This window comes from Urocampus carinirostris, chromosome 8 (assembly GCF_059441175.1).
Source record: "Urocampus carinirostris isolate Australia breed hairy pipefish chromosome 8, RoL_Ucar_1.0, whole genome shotgun sequence".
Lineage (NCBI taxonomy): Eukaryota > Metazoa > Chordata > Actinopteri > Syngnathiformes > Syngnathidae > Urocampus > Urocampus carinirostris.
Window position 1 is genome coordinate 45,207,685 of NC_142356.1, and position 25,810 is coordinate 45,233,494.

Sequence of the window (25,810 nt, forward strand, 5' to 3'; positions counted from 1 at the left end):
GGTGCTGTTGGCTTCCTCAGCCCGTGATCTTCAGCTCTCGCTGGAGCGATTCGCAACCGAGTGTGAAGCGGCCGGGATGGGGATCAGCACCTCCAAGTCCGAGGCCATGGTTCTCCGTCGGAAAAGGGTGGTATGCTCCCTCCGTGTCGGGGAGGAGGTCTTGCCCCAAGTGGAGGAGTTCAAGTATCTTGGGGTCTTGTTCACGAGTGAGGGTAGGATGGAACGGGAGATCGACAGACGGGTCGGTGCAGCGTCTGCCGTCATTCGGACCCTGTACCGGTCTGTCGTGGTGAAGAGGGAGCTGAGCCGAAAGGCAAAGCTCTCGATCTACCGGTCGATATACGTTCCTACCCTCACCTATGGTCATGAACTTTGGGTCATGACCGAAAGAACTCGATCCCGGATACAAGCGGCCGAAATGAGTTTCCTCCGCAGGGTGGCTGGGTTCTCCCTTAGAGATAGGGTGAGAAGCTCAGTCATCCGGGAGGGACTCGGAGTAGAGCCACTGCTCCTCCGCGTTGAGAGGAGCCAGTTGAGGTGGCTCGGGCATCTAATAAGGATGCCTCCTGGACGCCTCCCTCGGGAGGTGTTCCGGGCATGTCCCACCGGCAGGAGGCCCCGGGGGCGGCCCAGGACACGTTGGAGAGAGTACGTCTCTCGGCTGGCTTGGGAACGCCTCGGGGTCCCGTCGGATGAGCTGGAGGAAGTGGCTGGGGATAGGGACGTCTGGGCTTCCCTTTTAACGCTGCTGCCCCCGCGACCCGACCTCGGATAAGCGGAAGACAATGGATGGATGGATGGATGGATAAACATTTAAGGTAAACATTCAGGGTGTTGGAACGGATCAAAACGATTTACATTATATTTAATGGGAAAAATGATTTAGGTGTTCGAACAAATCGGTTTTCGAACAGGGTTCCGGAACGATTATAATTAATAATAATAATAATAATTTCCTTTGTATTGTCATTCTGTGTAACAATGTACACAGAACGAAATGTCGATACACCTGACCCGTTGTAGCGAGCCGATGCAGCCGCAGCCAACAGAGGGCGCCGCCATTTTACCAATGTTATAAGCCTTAGGTATGACTCGGCCGAGGCGCGAACCAGCGACCTCCCAGTCTCAAAGCGGGCGCCTTACCATTATGGTCGAGAACCAAGGTTCCACTGTACAGTATAGGCAAAACAGAGTCTGTTGGTATGACACCTTGACTGTAAACTGTAGTGGAAACTTTAGAACAATCAGCGTTGGATTGGGTTTGTACGTATCTAACTTTGTTTAGGGCAAATCAGAACTAAACAATACAATTTATATAAGAATGTAAAATTTGAAAACACATCGAAATTGCCACCCAAGTCTGAAAATTCGCAATTAGGGTTTTTTTTCCCCCCAAAATTGTGCAGCCCTGGTAAAGGTACCGATTGTGGTCTCTTATCTGTTCGACTTGTACAAGCTTCCAAGTTATCGTTCAAAAGCTGTTGTCATGAATTCGTCCAGTCTTTGGAATGATTCATCCTGTAATATCAAGTTTCTCCAAGCAGCAATTCAAAAAATGTAGTGCAATGTAAAGTCTGCAAAAACTGTCAAAATTAAGGATGGAATTGTATTTTAACAAGCCTGTAGAACTTTTGTCTGAACTTGTACTTTACTGCCCTAGGCTTTCTAGGATACCACCCAAAACAGGTTGAGCTTGAACAGCATTGGTGTTTGCCCGTGAGCTCTTCTCTCTTTTTCTGTTATTTTTTTTGTTTGTTTTTGTTACCTGCAGTAGCAGAATTATGGTTGTGAAAATTACTTAAAGATCAGGACTGAGTTACTCTTTCAAACTTTGTTGGCCGAAAATAGTCTTTGCCTTTAGATAGCTATTCTTTTGTTAAATACATATACAAAATCCATTCTGGATTTGGGGAATTTTCCACACGTTGTGAGAACATGTAGATCAGGGTTGTCAAACTCAAATCTACAGTGGGCCGAAATTAAGCAGGGAAGTAAAGCCACGGGCCAAGAACAATATTTTTTGAAAAATTAACCGCAACTGATATGCAGTGTTCCCTCTAAGGGCCCGGTCACACAGCCGTTTGCGTCTGTATCGCGGGTAAAATTTTGCGTTTTTTTTTTTTGCCCGTGGTTGCCCGCGATGGAAAATGCGCAAAATTGGCCAACCCGCTGTTCATCGGTGGTATGCCCGCAAAACAGACGCCGGCGACTGTTCCGCTTCCTCATCGCGTCATTTCCGCGTCATTTTCTCGTGTGGACCACGGGTATAAAAGCTCCCGAGCCGGTGTTGTGCCCAAATCCGACTCCTACGCAATGGCAAATCGCGCTGTATATACGCGGAGAAAGGCGTTTGACCGTCACACGCGTAACACGCTAATTAATTTCACGTAATAACACCGCGATACAGGCGCAGAACATGCTATTACCATGCTCCACCCACGATTACCCGCTGAAATTTCCCGTCCTACCCATGTGTAACCACGCCCTGGCCGCGGCCAGAGCACGTCGTTCCGCGTCATTACCTCGTGTGCCGCCCGCGGTTAACACGTGGTCAAAGTTTTGAGCAGCTCAAAACTTTTTCGCGCGGCCAACCGCGTGTGAATTTCCGACCGCGAGTAAAGCACTGCTGTATCTCGTCTATATGGCAGTCTCAAAGCGTCCAACAGCGCCCAACAGCGTCTGCTTCACAGCCAGAAATTTCTGGCCGTGATTCAGCCTCGATACGCCCGTGAAAGGCTGTGTACCCGTGCTCTAAAGTATTGAGCAGCGCAAAACTTTTTCGCGCTGCCAACCGCACTTGAATTTCCGACCGCGTGTTAAGCACTGCTGTATCTCGTCTGTATGGTGATCTCAAAGCGTCCAATAGCGCCCGCCTCACAGGCAGAAATTTCTGGCCGTGATTCAGCCGCAAACGGCTGTGTCACCGGGCCCTAAGCTGCGCCCGTGCGCATTTGCGCACTGCTCGCACATTCTCAGCGCACAAGAAAATCTAGCCAGCGCGCAAAAATAAGGGCTCAAACTCACTAATTAAGAAGCGACTTTAGTCAAAGTTACAGTGCATGAAGGTAAAAATACACGGGTTCCCCTGACGGTGTGTTCTAAATGCGGTATTTTGAAGTCAAGGTCGAAGTAGAACGAAGTTGAGTAAAGTCAGTAGTTTTTCGAGAACCGGCTTCTTCAGCTCGGCTCACTTAAAGGGGTCCTAAACGGTTCTTCAGGTTGTTTTTGCTTCTTTAATCCCAACATTAACAAATATTATGTAAAATGATGCACAAAATGACTTAAAGGAAGGGGGGGAATAGAAAAAAATAAAAAAAATACCAAAATGAAAAAGTAGTGAAATGCTGAGAAAAAATAAACAAAAGAAAGAGAAAAAAGAAGGAAATATTCAGAAAAAAGCCAGAAAAAAAGAAAAAAAAAGAAACGAAGGGAAAAAAAGTCAATAGAGAACAAAAAGAAAAAAGTAATAGCTAGGAAAAAAATAAACACATTGAGATTTTTTTTAAAGGATTTTAAAAAAATGGAAAAAACGGAAAAAGAAGAAAAGGTTTGTGTTGCATTCAAATAATTTCCTATTATATCAAGTGAATCTTGTTGCCAACATTGTACTTCCACTAAAAAATTTGATTAAGTACAGTTCTGTATCTTACAACTGACTAAATAGCTCCCCAAAAATGTTAATATTATACGACAAAATATGTCAGGAAGTAAAAAGAAATGGATGTCTTGTGAAAGAATTGTAAGAACAAACGACTTTGTAGGCCGTACAACCTTTGCAATAGTACATGAGTCAATTCTTTCAAGAGAGAAAAATAATGTTGCATTGCCGGAAACTCGGCAAAATGTAACGTGATGTCAAGTTTTGGACATGTTTGATAATGATTTAGCTGTCACACTTGGGATTGCTGTTGCTCACTGTTGTTTTAAGCGTTGCTCACCGACTTTGTGTGAATGCTCGGACCCGTGGAAAATTACAGGGAACATTGCTGATATGTAATGTTTAACCTTTTCAAGCGGAAACAAACTTCAGTTTTGCCTAAACACAGAATTTGGAACAACCAAAGCTTGATACAACAAAAACATGAGAAACCAAATTTAAAATGAAATACACAGTGGCATTAATTTCTTATTTAAATAAAGTAGTATGTCTCTCCCCTTATACTTTCAAGTTCCTTTTTCAAAGCCACAACCAAAAAAAAATGTCATTCGATAAAAATCCAACATTTCAAATATTGACAGACCATGCCTTGCAGTAGAAAAAGTGCATAAGAAACAGATATATTCAAGTTCAGTTTTCCACGCTCTGATTTACACTGCACATTGGTCTTAGCCAGATACCTGAGATTTTTTCTTAGATGCAAGTTCGTCAAAGTCTTTAGTCAGGCTCTGAGCTGAGGAAAGCCTCAGGACGGAGTGAAGGTGCTCATCAGTGAGTCGACTTTTGTGAGGTGTTCACCTTCATCATAGAGAACAGTTTCTCACATAGATATGTGCTGCGGAACATTGAGAGCATCTGAGCAGCTTGGGTGCGTATTTGAGGCATTGTGTCGGGGAGAAACCATGGAAATTGTGCAGCACCAACATGGTAATATTTTTTATTTCAGCATTACATTAGTTTAATTAGCTCAATTTGGAGGCTGGTTGGTGCGCTTTTCTCATCGATTGCAAACGGGTTACTGAGCAGTTCAAATCTCCCTTTCTGAGCATCAAAGTCGGCAAATCGCCGATAAAATGTGTTGATTCTTTTCAGTGAACTGTGCGCTAGGCAGCAGGGCAGGAGAAATTTGCGCTGCCATAGTTTGGCAGCACGGAAAATAACCAAAGTTTCCTTGCAGTATCTGAGTCTTCCACAGATGCAACTTAGTTTTAAAGACCCCCACAGCTGCATATATGTCTGTGATGACGTGGCCCCGTCCCTAAAGCTGCAGGTTAAACACATCAAGATGGCTCACAATGTCAGAGAGAAAAGCCAGCTCACAAAGAAATCTCTCAGCTCTGTTGTGTTCTTCCCTTTGTTCTCCATATTTTAGGGCCATGGTATTTCTGCTCTGGCTCCTGTTTGAAAATTCTTGCTTCTTACGTGGGTACATGATGTCGAAAACTTAGACCATGCAATTGTTGGCAAACTCCCTAATTGAAGGGTCGGGCTGATTTTGCGATCTCTGCTGCCACAATAAAGCTAGCCTTTACAGCAGCTTCACTTTTTGATTTTGCTTTCGTGAGCAAGGTCTTCCTGCAAACCACACTTCTTTTCATATCCTCCACCTTTTGCAGCTTCTGCTTTAGGTCCAGGTCCCTGTGCTTTTCATAATAATTCGTTTCATAGTGTCTTCTTTTATTACACCCACTCAGGGCCTGAGTTTGACACATGATGTAGATGTTTTGAAATTGCATTGTGCTGTGATTTCTATGTTATTACATTTAGGAGGCACCCAAATAGTATACACAAAGTGTGCTATGTACACTATTAGGACGTATAGACATCTATTATAATTCATAATTTTTGACTTATCATAAACGTGGTGTATTTCACGATTTTTTTGTATTTTAGTCCTGTCCAGTAAATTTTATGCAAAAAAAAAAAAGAAATGTAGATTGGCACCAAAGCCCAAATATAATAATAACTATGATGATAATAATGATTTTGCTTTCAAACCACTGACTTCAGCCCTCATGACGCTGGTATTGCACGGGATCTGCATCTGGTGGCAGATTCCACGCAAGGCAAGTCTTCTGCCTTGCTTTTCAGAGACTTCTGCTAAGCATTGCAAAAAAATATTGTGCGTTCCTCCTTGTTTTTGCAAAATAAAGTGTAGTGAACTTGATTTGCTTGAGTGCCTCTTGGCACAGCCAAAGCACTTGTGGGCTGCTTGAAAGGATAAACGCCTGATTGACTGCCCAGGGAAATATAAATATGTTTCCCGTGGAAACAATTCAAATAAAAACTTGTTCGACTCTCATCTATTGATGGTCAGCTGTTTGAATCCAAACGGATCGTGACCTCTTTGGGAAAATCTATATAGGGGGATAACTCAATCCATTTTCATTACCAACCGACACTGACGTTGGCAGGATGGAAAGGATGAAGCACTGCATTTGATTATAGAGGGAGAATCTAAACCAGAGGAATTTTTTTCCACTGACACCTCGGACTGTTCCGGTGAGAATTTTGAACCTGATTGGTCGGCAAACAAACTATTTCTACCTGCCAAATAAAATAAGTCAAGAGTGGATGTGGGTCCCATTTATCGGGAAGCACAAAGCTAATAACATGGCTAGCAGTAGCCGTCGGCAAACAATGCTAATAACACAAGTTGAATATAACAAAGTGGCATTTTCAACTCAAATGATTTGAGGTACAATCCAAAATATTTTTTCGTGGTTGTATCCTTTATTGGCTGACGAAACGGGAGTTTGCAAAACACATGGCAAGTTGAGTGCCCGTAGCAGCAAGACCTGAGACAAACATAGCAGCGACTTCAGGTAGGGATTCCACAAAGTAAGATAAAAGCAAATTTTTTTCACCTACAATTTTTTATTAAAATTAACATTGTTATGATGGTTTATGTATTTTTGCTTAATATTCAAACCAATGTTTTTTTTTTAAATAATGAAAGTTTTTTTTTTATGACTAGGAGGCACTAAATATTACATACTGTACCTTTAAATATAATATTCAAGATTGGGGGTTCCCTCAAATAGTTGACATTTGGGATCACGTTTAAGCTACTCTTTAATCGAGTTGCAACCGAAAAAATAAGAGTATGGTATGTATAATTTTTTGCTCATTTATGTATTTATTTATGAATAATGGAACTAGCCATGGGCAGCACGGCGGCGCAGTGGTTAGTGCGTGTACGGCACAGTTCTGAGGTCATGAGATCGAACCTCCTGTGTGGAGTTTGCATGTTCTCCCCGTGCTTGTGTGGGTTTCCTCCAGGAACTCCGGTTTCCTCCCACATTCCAAAAACATGCATGTCAGGTTAATTGGCCGGTCCAAATTGTCCCTCGGTATGAATGAGCGAGCGAATTGTCTGTTCCTCAACATGGTAGTTTCATTTTCCTTTATGCAATTTTCTGGGGTTGTATTCAAATAAGCCAAAAATAACGTGCGGAAGGCAATCCGTACGCACCATCTTTACGCGCAAGTGTTCACAATGATCAATTTTAATTCCGGAAATACCAAACATTTACAACTCTTTTACAATGTCCAAAAAATTGTCCATATTAAAATACAATTAGCAAAAGTTTTAGTGTAGTAAAGTGGCCGCCTCCAAACGGCCACTTTTCAAAACATCTAAACCTACCCTTAGAAAAATGAGTAAAAATACCATGTTTAGTTTTCAGGTTGTGATAAAGTTTGACAAGGTACCTGTTGAAGCTTCAAGCTATTATCTCGCCTGTTTTCCAGCTAAGATGCTCATGCTACACTCATCTGCAAGCATTTACCGTATTTTCACGACTATAAAGCGTACCTAAAAGTCTTCTTTTTTTTTTTTTTTTCCAAAGCTGACCATGCGCCTTATAATACAGTGCGCCTTATATATTGATCAATATTGAGCCGCAAGGTCTTGCAACTAAGGCAAGCAGCCGCTGACTAGATTTTCCCCCGTAGTCGAAGTAGTCCACGGTGTATGCTGGGATACATATGCCGCCGTTTCATTTCCTAACCAATGTGTCAATCATCATTTGAATCGTCACTATTGGCTAAAGTTATTCTGAGGTAAAGGAAGCGGGTCCTTTTTAGCATATACAGTCTCGCATAGGCTAAAGCGGGGCAAAACAAAGCCTGCAATTGCCCGAAAACTACGTAAATCACAAGTTTAGTTGGTTTACATCCTAGAGAAAATAATTTTAGGACTTTTATTTGTTAACAGGAATTATGGGGCTAAACAGAAAGCTAGCAATAAGCAACGTCTATCGATGCACATGCTTCTCGGCAGATTTTTTCTTTTATTTGTCGGCATTATTGCGTGTTTTGGAGTCTTTAAATGTTTTACACTGTTGGATTTAGTACACTCACGGATGTGAAAGAGGACCATAGTCGCATATTATTATTGAATGTGATGGCTGCAACACGACGACTTTGGTGAGCTACCCGGCTTTATATTTTCCTAGTAACTTGTTTCAGACTGATATTGGATGTTTATGGGATGAGTCTATTTTTAAATTCAATTCAATTATAAGATTTTTTTACTGTCATATGCACAGTAAAGAACCACATTTCCCTGCACAATAAAATTCTTACTTTGCTGTCCACATAGTTGCCAGCAAAAAAGAAAATAGAAACTAAGAAATGGTTGGCATTTCTTGAATCCCAAGAGTTTAACCTTCCTAATCATATGTTGTGGGGGCGGCAATCCCGGCTCGTCCGTGTTACATGTCGAAGTGTCCTTGGGTAAGACACTGAACCCCTAATACCATTATTAAGCAGGTTAGCGCCTTACATGGCTGCAAGGCCGCTATTGGGAAATGTGGAGCACATTGTTAAGCGCTTTGGGAAGTCATTGACTAAAAAGCGCTATATAAATGCAGATCGTTTCATTTCATATGTGTAATGACGCATTTGAGTGATTGGTGACATCGTACAGACACAGTGTCATTCGTGTCTGAGACACGTATTTGCTTCTTTACAAACCGTCGGAATGTTAAGGGGTTAATACGTTTAACTGAACTATCTGACTGTTTTGTTGACATTCCGAATGTAGCGCTTTATAGTCCGGTGTGCGTTATGAATGGAAAATATACGACGAAAGACTATTTTTGGGGTTGCACCTTATAACCAGGTGCGCTTTATAGTATATATATGGTAATGGTATGGTAACTGCAAAAAAAAAAGTCAGGCAAGAATATAAACGTTCAATCTCTGTGTTCCAACTCCGATAACTTACATTTTACAGATTACTTACAAATTAATTACATATTAGTAGCACTTGCAGTGATTATTTCAAAATGGGACAAAACATCAAAGAATTAATTACCTTATTAATGAGACCAAAAATGTCTATATTCTCTAAATGGTTCAAAATCATCATACAATTTACTTTGGGTGCGTCTTTGATTGGAATTTTAGGCGAATAGTCCAGGAACCTTAAGGAGTTAATTTATACACACTGGAATAAAGAAATTCTTACCCCAAAGAAGGACATGTTTTGTATATTTTAAGACAGCTTAGCGTGTTTATTTGATCAAATAAGAAATAAACAGAATGAGAAAAAAGATCTGATATAAAAAACAATGACAAAAATTTAAGTAATTACAGTGGTTAATAAGGCAACAAATCCATTATAATGTAGTTTGTTTATACATAGGGCAGCACGGCGGCGCAGTGGTTAGCGAGTGTGCGGCACAGTTCTGAGGTCATGACATTGAACCTCCTGTGTGGAGTTTGTATGTTCTCCCCGTGCTTGCGTGGGTTTCCTCCGGGCACTCCGGTTTCCTCCCACATTCCAAAAACATGCATGTCAGGTTAATTGGCCGGGCCAAATTGTCCCTAGGTGTGAGTGGGCGAGCGAATTGTCTGTTCCTATGTGCCCTGCGACTGGCTGGCAACCAGTTCAGGGTGTCCGCTGTCCCTACTACCCTACTGAGGATAAGCGGTGCAGATAATGGATGGATGGATGTTTACACATACCGGAAATTTAGCAAATGTATGTATTTAATTTTTGTATATTTAGAGATATTTGAATTGTTTGTCTAACTGAATGAAAAAGATAACCAATTTTAAAATTATATAAAAGTGGTGGATAAGTTGTCTCAGTGATTACAAAGCAAGTTAAAAAACCCGCTCAAACTTAAATTATCTGAATCCTGCCATAGATTGCAATTTAGCTTATTTTTAGTATAATTTCATTATTTTATCAGAAAAGACAATCTGTTGAAATATGGTATGATGAAAGAACACACTTGAAATAAGTACCGGTAATATACTGTCAATGTATTTTTAGTAGCACCTTCAAAAATAAAAACGCAACTTTTTGTGCTCTGCAAAACAAAAACTGTAGTCGTTTAATAAAAATAAAGCCCATCTCCATGAATACACATTTACAGCTCTAAACATTACGTAAAAAAAAAAAAAAGAAAGGCAAGACTCACAGAAACAAGTAGGGAAAATGACTCAATCCTTTGACTTGATTTTCTTTTATTTTTTGTGATTTACTTTAGGTAGGTAGTCTTTTATACTACAGTTATAAAAATGGTCCTTTGAATTTTAATACAAGTATCTTTCTGGTTCCAGCCATGCTCCTGCCCGCATCTCTACTCTTGCTCCTCGGCCTCTTTACGTGGCATCCAAATGCATCGAGGGCCGCTAGGATCATCATGGTCCCACCAATCCTGTTCGAATCCCACATGTACATCTTCAAGACCCTGACCACTGCTCTGCACCAGGATGGCCATGAGGTCCACTTCCTGGTCTCGGAAGGTCGCCAGGTTCTCCCTTCCCCCCACTACGAATTGCAGCGTTACCCTGGCGTTTTTAACAGCAGCACTGCAGAGAGCTTCCTGCAGTCCAAAATCGACAATATATTTTCAGGGCGCCTTACGTTTCTGGAGCTTTTTGACATCCTTGAACACTACAGTCAGAATTGCGATGCTATTGTAAGCAACGAAGAAGTCATTGCCCGTCTTAAGCGGACTAAGTTTGACGTGTTGCTAGTGGACCCTAATGAAATGTGCGGTTTCGTGCTGGCGCATATCCTACGTTTGAAATACGTCGTGGTCAGCACGGGGTTGTGGTACCCTACCGAAGTGGGCGCCCCAGCCCCGCTCTCTTATGTCCCCGTGTTCAACTCCTTGCTGACCGACCGTATGTCACTGGTACAAAGGATATCCAACACCGCAGTCTACCTCTTGGAGAACTTTGGAGTCCATTTTATTCTCATGCCCAAGTACGACAGTATCATGAGGAAACATGGAATCAAGCCGCAGGTGTCCATGGCTGAGTTGGTGCGAGGCAGCCAGATGTGGATGCTGTGCACCGACTTGGCGCTGGAGTTCCCCAGGCCTACCTTGCCCCATGTAGTGTACATCGGGGGCATTCTTACCAAACCAGCTAACCCACTGCCACAGGTGAGTCCTGGGAATTTTGCATAGTACAAAACACATTTGCGCTAACAGTGGGTACACTTGCATACAGGCGATGATCCAATTGAAAACTGAAAATTGCCAGTAATCCAATGATGTAAAGCCTTATGCGCACAATAATCAAAAATAATAAGAAGTTATTTTCCAATTGATTCTTATATCAAATGTTGAGTTAGCCCGGGGGTCGGAAACACACAGCTCAGGAGCCGTATACAGCTCTTTAGCGTTGCCAAGCGGCTCCCTGGTTCATTTCCAAAAATGTTTACACTTTGAAAAGATAAGGGAGGAAAATATATTTTTGTTTTAAAATTGTTTCTGTAGGAGGGTAAACATGACACAATTTTTTTAACGTTTTCCAGTGCTGCAAAAATGTGTGGCATATATAATTTTTCAACTAGGAGCTGTTACGAGTTCACGAGCAACAAGCTGAACTCTGCTGCATTGCTCCCGTTTTACTCTCTCCACTTTTCTATGTGGCTGTGTGGCCCAAGCTCCCCCCTTATAAACGGGAAGAATCACCAGCATGGCAGATGGCTGTTTTCAACAAATCGGGCATGGACCCCAAAAGTATAAAGAGAAATATAACTGAGGAGAACAAAGGATTCCACATTTCTTGGACAAAATTATTTGCATTCATTGCCAATGCGGATAGATTGTCTGAATATTTGCTCTGTAGAGAGAAGTGGGGTTGCGCCATGTGGATAGAAGGCAGCAAGAAAAGTCGCTCTTGCAAAAAACATGAAAAACAAATAACTACTAGGAAACCACAGAAAGGGGACATTTTGTGATTTGTAACAAAAAACATTTCCATAAAATATGGTCAAGAAGGGGAAACTCACCGAGGAGACTGGCGCAAAGGAGAAACTGACCGAGGGAGCCGAGGGAACGGCGGCGAGGGGACAGCGGCGGACGCGACTTGGCCATACTAGAAGAGCTATGTAATTTAAGGCAAGAGCACTCCAAAGTGGCCAGTGAGAACAAGATTGCCATGGCATGATTTGAGAAAAACATCAAAGGTCTTTTGGAACGGACGGTGTTGCTGGAGCAAAAAGTGGGGCGTATCGAGGAACAAAACACGGAAAGATCAAACGGCGCGACAGCCTTCCTGCTCCAGAAAACTGCCAAATTAGCCACGCAGTGTGAGGATTTAGTGTCAAGAACGAGCCACAACTACATTCAAATACATGACATCCCGGAGCGTGCTTAGAAGAACAATGCTGTCTGCTTCATAACTGGCTTTATCAAGTCTAACATTCCAGATACGGCGCACATGAAACGGATTGAGAGGGCACACCGCTCACTGGTTGCCAAGTCTCAAGCCAAAACAGCACCTCTGCGAGCAATTATTGTGCACTCTTTTGGACTAGAGAGTAAAATAATTCGTGATGAAGGAAACATAGAAACAGAAGACTACATTTGAGGGCAAAACTGTTTACTTCATTCAGGACTACACCACGGAAATTCCAAAGAATAGGAAACAAGTGAGGGACATCATCAAAAAGCTGAATGAGAAAATCATGAAGGTACAGTCCCCATACCTCGCCAAGCTCAAGGTGTTTTAGGACTCACAAATAGACATTTTTCACACTGATGGATGCAGCACCATAAGAAGACAAGACTGAGACACTACAGAGGATGATGGCTCAGACAAATGGACAACAGTGACTGGATCACATCACAGAAGGAGACCTGCTGCCTCTCATTGAGTAAAAAAAAAAAGCTAAGTTCTGATTTGAGGTGAAGGTGTAATGACCATTTCTAACCTTTCTGTTAAGTGTTGAATAAGTTGAAATTTATTATATGTTAAATTTTAAGAATATTTTGGTCTTTCGTTTAGAGCTACACTAAAATGTTTAGTGAGTAATAACTAAGGACAACCATCCAAAAGTTGTTCACTCACAGTGCTTTTTTCCAGGAGAGTAGCCACAACTCCCCGACAGAACTCTTGGAAGGCGTGTTCCCGTTTTTTTTGCTTCGTTTTATTTTGTTTTATTTGTTTCTTGTTTTTTTTTTTCAAAGGAGGTGTGATTTCTCTATGTATTTTTTCAGTGGGTCTCAATTCATTCATGAGCGATTTGAATCTTGTTTGATATAATGTACAGTACATGGGCTGAACTATCCCCCCCATTAACCGAAAGAAGATATTGAATGAACTCCAAAAATTGCAACACTCAGTAGCTTTATTACATGAGACACATCTGACAGAGATTGAACACAAGAAGTTGAAAAGAGAGGTGTTTTACGCCTCCTACGGTAAGAGGAGTGGCAAATTAATATTGGAAAAGGTTTAGCATTAGAAGTGGAAAAAGAAGTGAAGGACAATCTGGGTCAATATATAATGATTGTAGGGTCAATGGAAATATCAATGATGAATGTTTATGCTCCGATTGAAGAAAGGAGGGCATTTTTTCAATTATTAGCTAAAGTAAAAATCAATGGTGCGAAGGGAATGTTACTTCTAGGAGGTGATTTTTAACACCTGCGTGGGTTCGAATCCAGCTACCGGCCTTACTGTGCGGAGTTTGTATGTTCTCCCCGTGTTTGCATGGGTTTCCTCCGGGCACTCCGTTTTCCTCCCACATTCCAAAGACATGCATTTCAGGTGAATTGGCCGGTCCAAATTGTCCCTAGGTGTGACTGAGCGAGTGAGTTGTCTGTCCCCGTGTGCCCTGCAATTGGCTGGCAACCAGTTTAGGGTGTCCACTGCCCGATGATTGCTGGGATGGGTTCCAGCACCACCGCGACCCTACTGTGGATAAGTGGTGCAGCTGATGAGATGAGATGAGATACTCAAATGGACAATGAATAAAGGGGTTTATCTCAAAATTGTATAAAGGTCTGCAAATGGATCTCAGTAATGATGTGATGGAGGTGAAGGAAAAATGGAGATTGGAAGCTAATGTTGTGATAAAGGATGAGGATTGTGAGAAAAGTTTGAAAGAGGGACACAAAATAACTAGCAGTCCGACATGGAGGGAGTTTGAATGGAAAGTAAAAATTTGTTACTTTTATGCACCCTCTATTACTTCAAATTATTGGAATACATCCAATTTATGTTGGCGGAACTTTGGGAGGGTGGGGGATTTCACGCATATCTTCTAGGATTGCCCGGAGATACTTAATTAGGGAAAAAAATCACTGCAGACATCAACTGAAATTAGATCAATTAGAGAAAAGATGGAAGCCTCATAAAAATGTCTACTTCATGTCTAAACACCTCACCTTTTAATCTTTCTTTTAATCATCCTTTTCTGTTGTTAGTTCTTTTGTTTGTTATGGGAATGTCAATTGTAAATATGTTTTTTTTTGTGCTGTTGTATGGTGGATGCCTCAACTCTGTTGTATTGTGTTTGAGAAATGAAAAGTTATTTAAAAAAAAGAGTAACATGGAAAGAACCTTCCCAAGGAAACCATGCTTTATTTGAGTATCCAGTTGGAAGTGAGAAATGCACTTCTGGAGAAACAAGCACAACAATAGATTTATGAAACGGATTAAATCTCCCAAATACATTACTGCCGCAGGTTTTGTTGCAACCCAGGAGATAATAAAGCAGGAAATAATGTTCACAGATAACTACTTTAGGGAGTCATTCATCAAGGTGTCAGAACACCTATTTGCAGCCTTTAACTACTACAGTAAATTAATGCAGTAATTAAAGGCATGCCTCTCTCACTAAGACAGTGAAGAAAAAGGCTACCAAACAGCAAATCAAGGACATTCAAAATACTCAATTGCCTGAAATGAGTCGTGTGATGTGATTGGATTCCTTCATTGTTAAGTCATGTTTATTTGTATAGCCCTTAATCACAAGGAGTCTCAAAGGGCTCCACAGACCACAGATCATTGCAAACCACAGATTATAATTACACCATACCCTGATCTAAAACCTACATGAGGACAAGGAAAAACTCAAAAACCTCAAGATGAGGAAAATGAAAAAACCTTGAGAAGGGGCTGCACATGAGGTAATCCCCCTTCCAGGAGGACCAGACTATATAGGATGTTGTAATAACAATTAATACACAGATATCATCACGAGGAAATTTAGGTCATTTATAAACTATAGAATAACGGCGTGTTTTAAGCTTAGATTTAAACAGTTCTACTGAGGTTGCAGATTGAATCTCACGGGAAAGAGCATTCCATAACATCGGGGCACAAATGGAGAACGTTCTCTTACCTGAGGTTCTCTTATTGGCTCTTGGGATCACTAGTAGACCAGCATTTTCAGAGTGAAGGCTCCAGACCGGAACTTATGCTATGAGGGAGCAAGTCCATGCATGTTTTTGTATAATACCAGCAGAACCTTAAAAAACACATCTTAAGCTAACGGAGCCAATGCAGGCTAGCTAAAATCGGGGTAATGTGATCAAACTTTCTTGTCTTAGTTAAAAGCATCGAGGCAGCATTTTTTACCAGCTGCAGGCTCTTGATTTTAGACTTCCGGGATAGCGGAGAGTAGTACATTACAGTAATCGAGACTGGAGGTAGCAAACGCATAAATTGTAATCCCCGCATCGGACTGAGACGGCATAAGGTGAATTTTAGCAATGTTGCGAAGATGGAAAAAAGCTATTCTAGTAATATTCTTAACGTTTGTTTGAAAGGACAGATTGGGGTCAAGTGTGACACCTAAATTTCTGACTTAGTCACTCTGGATGGTATTACATTTGTCAATGTTTTGAGCAGTTCTTGAGAACAAGTCACGTCATTTAAAGGGACCAATAACTAACATTTCGGTCTTTTCAGAAAAAAGGCGCAAGAAGTTGAGTGACATCCATACTTTTGTCTGTCAGGCAGGCTTCCAAATGGTCACAGTTTAGTGTGGCAGACTCTTCCATCGAAAGATATAGTTTAGTGTCATGAGCAATGTTCCCTCTAATTTTCCACGGGTCTGAGCGTTCACACAAAGTCGGTGAGCAACGCTTGAAACAACAGTGAGCAACAGCAATCCCAAGTGTGGCAACTAAATCATTGTCAAACATGTCCAAAACTTGACATCAAGAGTTTCCGGCAATGCAAAATTATTTTCCTCTTTTGAATGAATTGACTCGTACTATTGCAAAGCAATGTACGGCCTACAAACGTCGTTTGTTTTTACAATTCTTTCACAAGATATCCAATTCTTTTTTTTTCCTGATATATTTTGTCGCATAATACTAACATTTTTGGGGGCTTATTTCGTCGATTGCAAGATACAGAACTGTACTTAATCACATTTTTTAGTGGAAGTACAATGTTGGCAACAAGATTTTGGTATTATTTTATTTTTTGTTCTATTCCCCCCTTCCTTTAAGTCATTTTGTGCATCATTTTACATAATATATGGTCATGTTGGGATTAAAGAAGCAAAAACAACCTGAAGAGCCGTTTAGGACCCGAAAGAGCCGGTTCCTTTTAGTGAGCCAAGCCAAAGAAGCCGGTTCTCGAAAAACTCTACTGACTTTACTCAACTTCGTTCTACCTGCTATTCTTTTTCTTTTTTCTTTTCTATTTATAGTGGGTGCCACAGTTCTATCCATTGATTGAGTCTATGATTCTGACAAGATGCAGCAATAGCGCACACTTGTGAGAAAACAAAAATTGTACTTTGTTTATTTTGTTGAGGGACATTATTAATAATCATCCTTTGTTTACTGGCAAAAGTTAAATGAGGTAACGACTTCTGCCTATGTAATGACTTCGCTCCCAATTCACTCTTGTAATCGGAATACCTGGAAACGTATGCTTTTGTCCCTGATGGGTTTTTTCCCCTAAAATAATGATATATTTTTTATAATGACAAGGATACATTTTTAACAAATAAATATGTAATAGAATGTAATAGAATAATCATCTTTATTCTCATTGATTACAAGATATTTTAAGAGGTTTATTGAAAAAAGAGAGTTCACTGAGTAGCCAGTTTGGGTTAACCTCTTTTATTGAGTGTCCTTTTATCCCGATTATCCACATGTGATAGTTTAAAGTTGATAATGGAAATGGATGAGCGTGCACTTTTTCATTTAATACCTGTAATAGGACAAAAATGCACAAGATAACACATTTGCAACTTTACAAATGGAAATTGCTTATTAATACATTGTTTAGATATTTTATAGAATAGAATAGAATTTACTTTTATTGTCATTCACCCGTACAGTTAAACTGTAGCGAGCCGATGGCCGCAGTCAAACAGGGCGCCGCCATTTTAGACCCAACTGCTGTGTTGGGAGTCATTAGGTGACCAAACCCCCCATTTCCAACCCTTAAAGAGCAAGATGCAGCAATAGCGCACACTTGTGAGAAAACAAAAATTGTACTTTATTTTGTTGAGGGACATTATTAATAATCCCGCTACCGGTGTGTGAGTATTTGTGTGAATGCGTAGGTGTGAATCACACTGTAAAACACTTTGAGTGGTCTTCAGTGACTTGCAAAGCGCTGTATAAATGCAAACCATTTACCATTATGCACAACATTTCTAAAATCAAGTCAAGAGCATCTAAAGTAAAAACCATACATACAGGAACAGAAATATTGCACTCAAATACCAGGGTATTGCACTTAGAACAGGGACTCGCAAAGAACTGAGGATGGGCATGTCCAAGTACGGCCGATGATCATATTTGTACTGCCCACGTCCTCTCATAAAATTAATAATCCGAAAGGACTACGTCTGCCTAATTTTCCAAGACTATGTGCTGTTTTTAAAGAATATAATATAGAGAGCCACTGCCTAGGCAAAAGATGCTGACTACTCCAAACTAACCGTAACAAGGTGAAGCAACTAGAAGCGGTTTGAAAGGCACGTTAGCCATTTTCACGAGACCCTGTGAGTTTTCCAATATTTGCATGGCTGAATAGTTGGCTCTCACAAGTTTTCAGCCAATCAAATCTGGCCCGCTTTCAGAAAAGTTTGGACACCTATGCCCTAGTAACTCAGTCCACGGTTTGGACAAATACTGCGCGGGTCGCTGGTTTCTATTGCGTAGAGGTTTTGGAATGTCTCAGCTTCCAACAGGCTGCATTGTGCCCTAATGTGCAAGGGAGTTTAGACGTAAGCGGCGGGAGAAAGCGGCCATTGTTCTGGGCAGAAGCCAGGGGACACTGAGACTTTTTATGGGGGTCACTGTGGCTCCCTTGTGGGAAAATAAGTGCACTGTGCCATTGCAGTTCCTTCGTGCCAGGGCCGATTTTTAGCCATCACAGCTGGACTATTTTGCTAGATGACTTAAACGGCGCATCGGGCTGGTTCTTCCCCATTTGATGATCAGTGGCACTCCATTTTGTTAACATTAACACTGAAAATGACGTTGTAATACTAAAATGCCCTGTTTTCATGCATTTTGCCGTTTAACCTAAGCCTGGGGGCCACCAACTTGGTGCCGGCAAGCACCCTGTAGCTCCCTAAGAACACTGGTTCTGTAATTAGCCCACTGGTTATGGGTCTTTGTGATTTTTTTTCAGGATATTTGATTGACTGAGCCTATTTTAACCTTACTTATCCTAATTACATGGTAAAAACAATTATAGCGTAGTAACAACTTAGTAAAAGCACGATAATATGTTGTATTAGTGGGGATTTTACTTTTTGTATGCTAAATGTTTTTATACAGCACTCTGAGCGGCAATTTATTGCCGGAAAGGTCTTTCACATTTTTTTTAATTAGTTGTACACAATCTTTCAGTATCCAAAACAAAACAACTGTTTAAATACTATGCAAAAATACCTGAACAATCATACTAATGTTAATTTTTGTGACAAAAATCCTTGGTTTTTCTTTTACATTTAAGTTGCAGCTATGTTTGTCTGCCGTGTTGTTGCTCGCTGTTGCACTAGTTTACGTTCGCAATATACAATCATAACAGCCTGATGTTGCCAGTTATTGGAGCCGTGTTTTTTTTTTTTAGATACAAGTGCCAGGGAGCCACGATCGAGCACAGAATAGCCGCATGCAGCTCCAGTACAGCTTGTACACAAAATTAGATGTTGATCAATTTTATTTAGATGCCCTTGCAACATTCACTGCATTCCGGTCATCCTGTAAGTGAGAATTACTTAATGTGCGGCCCCTTCTCAGGGTTTCTTCATTTTCCTTATGCTGAAGTTTTTGAGTTTTTCCTTGCCCTCATAAAGGTTTCAGATCAGGGGACGGTGTAAAGGTGCCCATGCTGCTCTTTGAAACTTTTTGTAATCAAGGGCTATACAACTTAACATGACTTGACTTGACCAACTATGAGAATTTTTTTTAATCACCAAATAAAACAATAAAGAGCTGTACTGATGAAAAGACGACAAGTCTTGTTTAATGTTGTTCTTGCAAGTAAAACAACAATTAATATGCCTAAACACCGCATATGAGTTTTTAAACTGTAGCTCACAAAGATTGGATGACATTTTACATTTAGTATAAGTTATCTCTTGAAAGCGCTTGTTAAGAGGATTTGTTTAACGACTTATTTTCCCTTCATATCTGCAAGACACCCGCCTAACGACTTTTTAAAATCACCTTCATGACATCGGACCCCGTTAGGTCATATCCTTGAGATAAATCCAAACATAAATCTACAGTTAAATCTTTATTATTGTTTACACAATAACTGTAAGCTATGGATGGAAAACACTTGTTTTTCTCTCTGCTTGAAAATTAATTTATTTGTGCCTTTTCTGCATATTCCCACAGGACTTTGAGGCATGGGTCAATAAAACGGCGCAGAACGGCTTTGTCGTTGTGTCTTTCGGTGCCGGGGTGAAGTTTCTTTCCCACGACATTGCACATAAACTGGCCGGAGCCCTCGCCAGGCTACCTCAGAAAGTAATCTGGAGGTAATGTACCAGTTGTTGCTTTATCGCAGGGGTCGGGAACCTATGGCTCGCGAGCCATATATGGCTCTTTCTATGAGTATCTGTGGCTCAGAGACCAATTTGATTGCATGCAAAATTTCTCCATCTTGTTCAAAACCAGAATCGTCTATCCTCTTCAGGTACACGTAAAGCCAAACCAAAGCTAGATGTAAAGGAAACACTTCGCAGTATATATAGGGCACGTTTTTCACTACAATTTACAGTCAAGGTGTCACACAAAAAAAGGGGGAAAAAACTCGTTTTGGCTGTACAACGCTAAAGAATCCTTTATTTAAAAGTTCACTATACAATCTGTGTTCAGTGTTCAGGTACTTTATGATTAATCCACAGAACTGTAAATACGCCAAAACACCAGAAGAGAACTTAGTCATTTGATTGGGTGAGTGGGAGGGATAGGTGGAGCTATGCAAAAAGTACAAGCATTCCCTCCCATCTCTCGCCAAAGGTAAGCACATAAGGCTCCCTTTTCTCAGAATGTTGTGACATTTTTACAAAATAAATGCTTGCATCTGGTTTTGAAACCAATATGTATGAAAAAAAGGGTCAAAAGGAGTTTAACCGATCTTGAGTAATTGCAAGAAAGAGACAAGTTTAAAGTGGTCTGTTTGTTGAATTTGGGACAGGGGCTCTGGCATTATTCTCTTTTCATAATTTTTATCAAATCATCAAAAAATAAATGTGCTGAAGACTAAGCTTTTGTCTGGGGCGCGGGTTTAGCAATTTTGTAAATTTGTCTCATAATATATGGTGTGGCTCTAATATTAATAATATTAATATTTTTTGCTTTTATGGCTCTTTGAGTCAAAAAGGTTCCCGACCCCTGCTTTATCGTCATCAAATTTTTCAAACTCTGTTTTCAACTTGGGCATGAAAATCTTGAGGTCAACCGATTATCGGGCAGGGCGGTTATCGGCAACGATATTTGGGAGTTTGACGGATATTGGTATCGGTCTTTTTATTGATTCAACCAGCCGATTAACCCTCTTACATTCCGACAGCCCCCAGACAGGCTGCTGGATTTTTGATAAACAATTACGTGTCAGTATGATGTCACTAGTCACTGAAATACGTCATGCCATATATCATTTGAAATTTTGGGATTCAAGATATGATGACCATTTCAAAACGTACTCATCACAGAAATGTCACGATCAGTCTAAAAGATAATACTGGAAAACTTTAAAGCGGAAGTAGCTCAGGAGGTAGAGCGCTCGTCTTGGGATCAAGGGATCCCAGTTCGAATCCTGGCTTGTCCGTGTTACATGTTGAAGTGTCCTTGGGTAAGACACTGAATCCTTAATACCCCCAATAAGCAGGTTAGCGTCTTACATGGCTGCACAAGGCCGCTATTGGGAAATGTGAAGCACACTGTAAAGCGCTTTGGGAAGTCATTGACTTGAAAAGCGCTGTATAAATGCAGATCATTTCATTTCATTTCAAGTAACTCACCATTTGCTTCCCTGGGCCATCATGATACTCATTGAATATAAGCAACCATGGTCTCCTTACCTCCACGAAAGTCCAGTGAACCCGACCGTGTAAAATATTTACTCCAAAACACACGATAACGCCGATAGATTAAAAAAAATCTAGCCCCATAATTTCCGTTTACAAAGACTCATCAGATGACTTCCGGTAATTCCGTTAGTCCTTACCTTTTGATTGACACCACTCTCGGCCAATAACAGGCTTTTTTTTCATGGTCCACTGCCAGCATTAGGCTATATGGGCTTGTTTGTAGTTCTGAATATCTTCAGCCAATAGTAACCAAATCGAATGATGATTGAAGCATTGGTTTGCCAATGAAAATCAGAACATAATTGTATGCCATTTCCAAATTAGGGCCGGAATTAATGTGCAGAAGGCAATATGTGATTCATTTTTACACACCATTATTACACTGGGCAACACGGCGGCGCAGTGGTTAGCGCGTGTGCGGCACAGTTCTGAGGTCGTGGGAACCTCCTGCGTGGGTTCAAATCCAGCTCGCGGCCTTACTGTGCGGAGTTTGTATGTTCTCCCCGTGCTTGCGTGGGTTTCCTCCGGGCACTCCGGTTTCCTCCCACATTCCAAAAACATGCATTTCAGGTGAATTGGCCGGTCCAAATTGTCCCTAGGTGTGACTGAGCGAGTGAGTTGTCTGTCCCCGTGTGCCCTGCGATTGGCTGGCAACCAGTTCAGGGTGTCCCCTGCCCACTGCCCGATGATTGCTGGGATGGGCTCCAGCACCCCCGCGACCCTACTGAGGATAAGCGGTGCAGCTGATGAGATTATTACACTTGAATGTGCACAATAATTGATTTGACTTTTGGAAAGAGAAGTCAAAATTGTACAACTCTTTCACAATGTCCAAAAAAATTGACCCAAGTATAATGCACATTAGCGAAGGATTTAGTGTTGTAAACTGCTCGTCTCCAAATGGCCACTCTGGAAACGCCTAAATTTACCTTTGGAAAAATGTGTAAAATCAAATGTTTAGTTTTTCATATTGTTATCCATTTTCACAAGGGAACCAGGTAAGGCATAAAGCTGTTGTCTCCCCTGTTTTCCGACTAAGATGCCCATAATACACTCAATTGCAGGCATTGAATTGTGAAAAAAAAAAAAACTCGGATTACTCAATATTATTAGCACTTGCAGTGCTTATTTCAGTTTAAGACAAAACTTCAGATTGTTACCTTTCAAAAGAGACCCAAACCATCCATATTTTCCGAATGGTTTGAGAACAGTATTCGTTTTAGTTAAGGTACGTCTTGGATTGTGGCCGCAGTTGGTGTAATAGAGTGTGAGGTACTGCACAGAGTGAATCAAGGAAGCAAGGTTTTGGGTGCTCTGAGGAGAGTTATGAGCAACAAGAGTATGAGTATGGATGTTAAGAGGGGACTCTGAGAGTGATTGTGCCGACTGTGTTGTATGGTGCAGAGACTTGGAGCCTGAACGCAGATTTAAGAAGGAAATTAAATTTTTCGAGATGAAGTTTTGAGGAGTATGTTAGGAGTGACAAAATAGAATGAGAAATGAAATGTTGAGATACAGAACTGGAGTAGTAGTGGAACTGAGCAAGCGTGTGGATAAGAGAGTTCTTGGTTGGTTGGGATGGGCAGGGCACCTGTATGATGCGGCAGGGGTAAACCAGTGAAAGCTGTCAGGCTCTGCTGTTGAACCAAAGATTGTGTTGTGTCACCCTGACCCGAGTGACATGGCCGCTTTCTTGTGTCCCGTTTCATCTGGAGGGACGAAAGCATGACCAACTTGGGTGCGGAGGTCACTTACTTGTTTGGGTGTTTCGGCATTTTGGTTAGCCATGGTCTCAAAAATATTTGTGTGTGTTTTAGCTACTTTTTCCCTTTTTTATTTCCTTGTTTTTGTATGTGTTTGTCTTGCTGTCGGTCACCCCTCTCGAGGGATATGACCAGGGTAGATATATAGATAGATAAGTGTCTTGGATTGGGATTTCAGGTGAATTTTATGGGAATGTTAAGAGGTTAGGTATATTTATTACTGGGTTAAAGGAAAAGGAAAGATCTTTGCTGAACCTAAAAGCAAAGATCTACTCTCACTGAACCTAAAATATTCCCCTCACAACAAAAGTAAATTGTAAAACAATGTGAAGTGAGTTTTACTAAGCAGCATCAATCAGACTCTAGTAAAATTCGCCTAAAATCCCAATTTAAGACGTATCCAAAGTAAATTGAATGCCGTTCTTAACCGTTTGGAGAATATAGACGGTTTTGGTCTATTTGAAAGGTAAGATGCTGGTGTTGAGTAGTTTGAGTTGGAATACACAGAAATATGATTTTATTCTCACCTGAATATTTCATGTTTTAAAAAGAATTAAAAAAAATAAAATGCTTGCAGATGAGTGTAACAAGGAAAAACACAGCTGGAAAACAGGTGAGACAATAGCTTGAAGCCTTACCTAGTGCCCTGTCAAGTTTGATCACAATCTAAAAAACGAAACATTCTACTAAGGGTAGGTTAAATTGTTTCAAAAAGTGGCCAGTTTACATCACTAAAGGTTTTGCAACTGTGTATACTAATTTGGACATTTTTTTAGACATTTTGAAGCCTCGTAAATGTTTGACTACTATTCTAGTTATGGGACAAAAGAAATTGATGACAAAAATGAATAACCAACAATGCAGAAATACTTTTAGGCAGATTTTCTTGTTTCTTCTGTTGCCCTTATTGTGTGTTTTGGTCTCAATATTTTACACGGTTGCTTTCTCTGGACTGTTCTGGATGTAATAAAGCCATTTTTTACATTTTGTATGGAATGTATGTTTAAAGTTTATGTAAGTATGTTTAAGGCTTGCATAAGAACCTGTATTGTTTTGTCTATAAAAAATGAACATTTCAGTAAATAATATGGTCTATAAAAGTAAATAAAGTTAAGTTTAACTTACTTTTGGAAGATGAGCTTCAAGAGTTGGGCGACTTCCTCTTCTGTGGTAGAAAGTGGCCGAAAAAAAGCGATCCAACCATTTTCTCAACAGCATCAAGCTTTCTTATTCCACTTTCATTTCAAATGGAACGGCTCACCTCTTCTTCACACTGTACACCAACAATATTGCATTGATGCACTAGATATTAAACTATAAAAATGTCAAAGGTCTTAGCGCACTGGAAATACAGTATAGTATGTTTACTCACGACCAAGAAAGAGGAAGACTGATTTCTTCTTCGGGGTGGATTCTGGGTGAGCTCTCACAGCGCCTCACGCCACTAGCGGCGGAAAGAAGCACTACAGTACTGTCCGGTGCTCTGAAAAGATGCACAAAACAAAATATAGCTTACAGCAATGTCCGGATATTTTTCGACATCCCGAAAAAAATGTTTGTATCTACAGTTTTTCTTAACTCGAATGGTCATAAGCAGGGGAGCGTCTGTAATTTGTTTGTATTGCTAATTGATAATTAACCCAAATTAGGTCGAAATGTATCAATCCCTACTTGAAATAGACTTAATTCAGATTCAAATTTCAGTTTTATAACACATCCGATTTTTTAGACAATTTACTTTGAAAACACTCAGTCTATAAACACCAAAATTAGGTCAAATCAAGTCATGTTTATTTGTATAGCCCTTAATCACAAAGAGTCTCAAAGGGCTTCACAGGCCACAGATTATTGCAAACCACAGACTATTATGACAACACCCCCTGATCTAAAACCTAAATGAGGGCAAATAATATACAGATATTTTCAACATAAAATATAGGTTATTCACATGCTATAGAATAGAAGTGTGTTTTAAGCTTAGATTTAAACATTTCCACTGAGGTTTGCAGATCGCAGGGGCAAGAGCATTCCACAGCACCGGGGCCCGAGTGGCGAACGCTCTTGAACCTGCGGATCTCTTCTTGGCTCTTGGGATCACTAGTAGACCAGCATTTTCAGAGAGAATAGATCCTCTTCAACATTCGCTCCTCATCCATCGTCTCCATGTGTCCAAACCAACCTAGTACTCACTTATCCACACGCTTGCTCAGTTCCACGACTACTCCAGTTCTATCTCTATTTCATCCCTCAATCTATCCAATCTTGTCACTCCTAACATACTCCTCAAACACTTCATCTCAAAAACATTTAACTTCCTTCTTAAATCTGCGTTCAGGCTCCAAGTCATTGCACCATACAACACAGTTGGCACAATCACACTCTCATACAGTCCCATCTTAACATCCCTACTCATACTCTTGTTGCTCATCACTCTCCTCAGAGCACCCAAAACCTTGCTTCCTTGATTCACTCTGTGCAATACCTCGCACTCCATTCCATCAACTGCAGCCACATCACAACCCATGTACCTAAAACTTTCAACTTCTTCCAGCAACTGTCCATGCAACCTCATTTCTAACGCCACCTTACTCTTGC

At 40.7% G+C, this 25,810-nt stretch overlaps 1 protein-coding gene across 1 annotated transcript in view; it reads left to right on the forward strand.

The window, feature by feature from the left end:
* ugt8 (UDP glycosyltransferase 8) overlaps positions 1-25,810 on the forward strand; it is a 53,804-nt gene that overhangs the window by 15,048 nt on the left and 12,946 nt on the right. Inside the window, exons 2-3 of the mRNA XM_088341175.1 lie at positions 10,238-11,070; positions 19,753-19,895. Coding sequence (XP_088197301.1) covers positions 10,240-11,070; positions 19,753-19,895 — 974 coding nt within the window. The 5' untranslated portion in view covers positions 10,238-10,239. The remainder of the gene's footprint in view (positions 1-10,237; positions 11,071-19,752; positions 19,896-25,810) is intronic.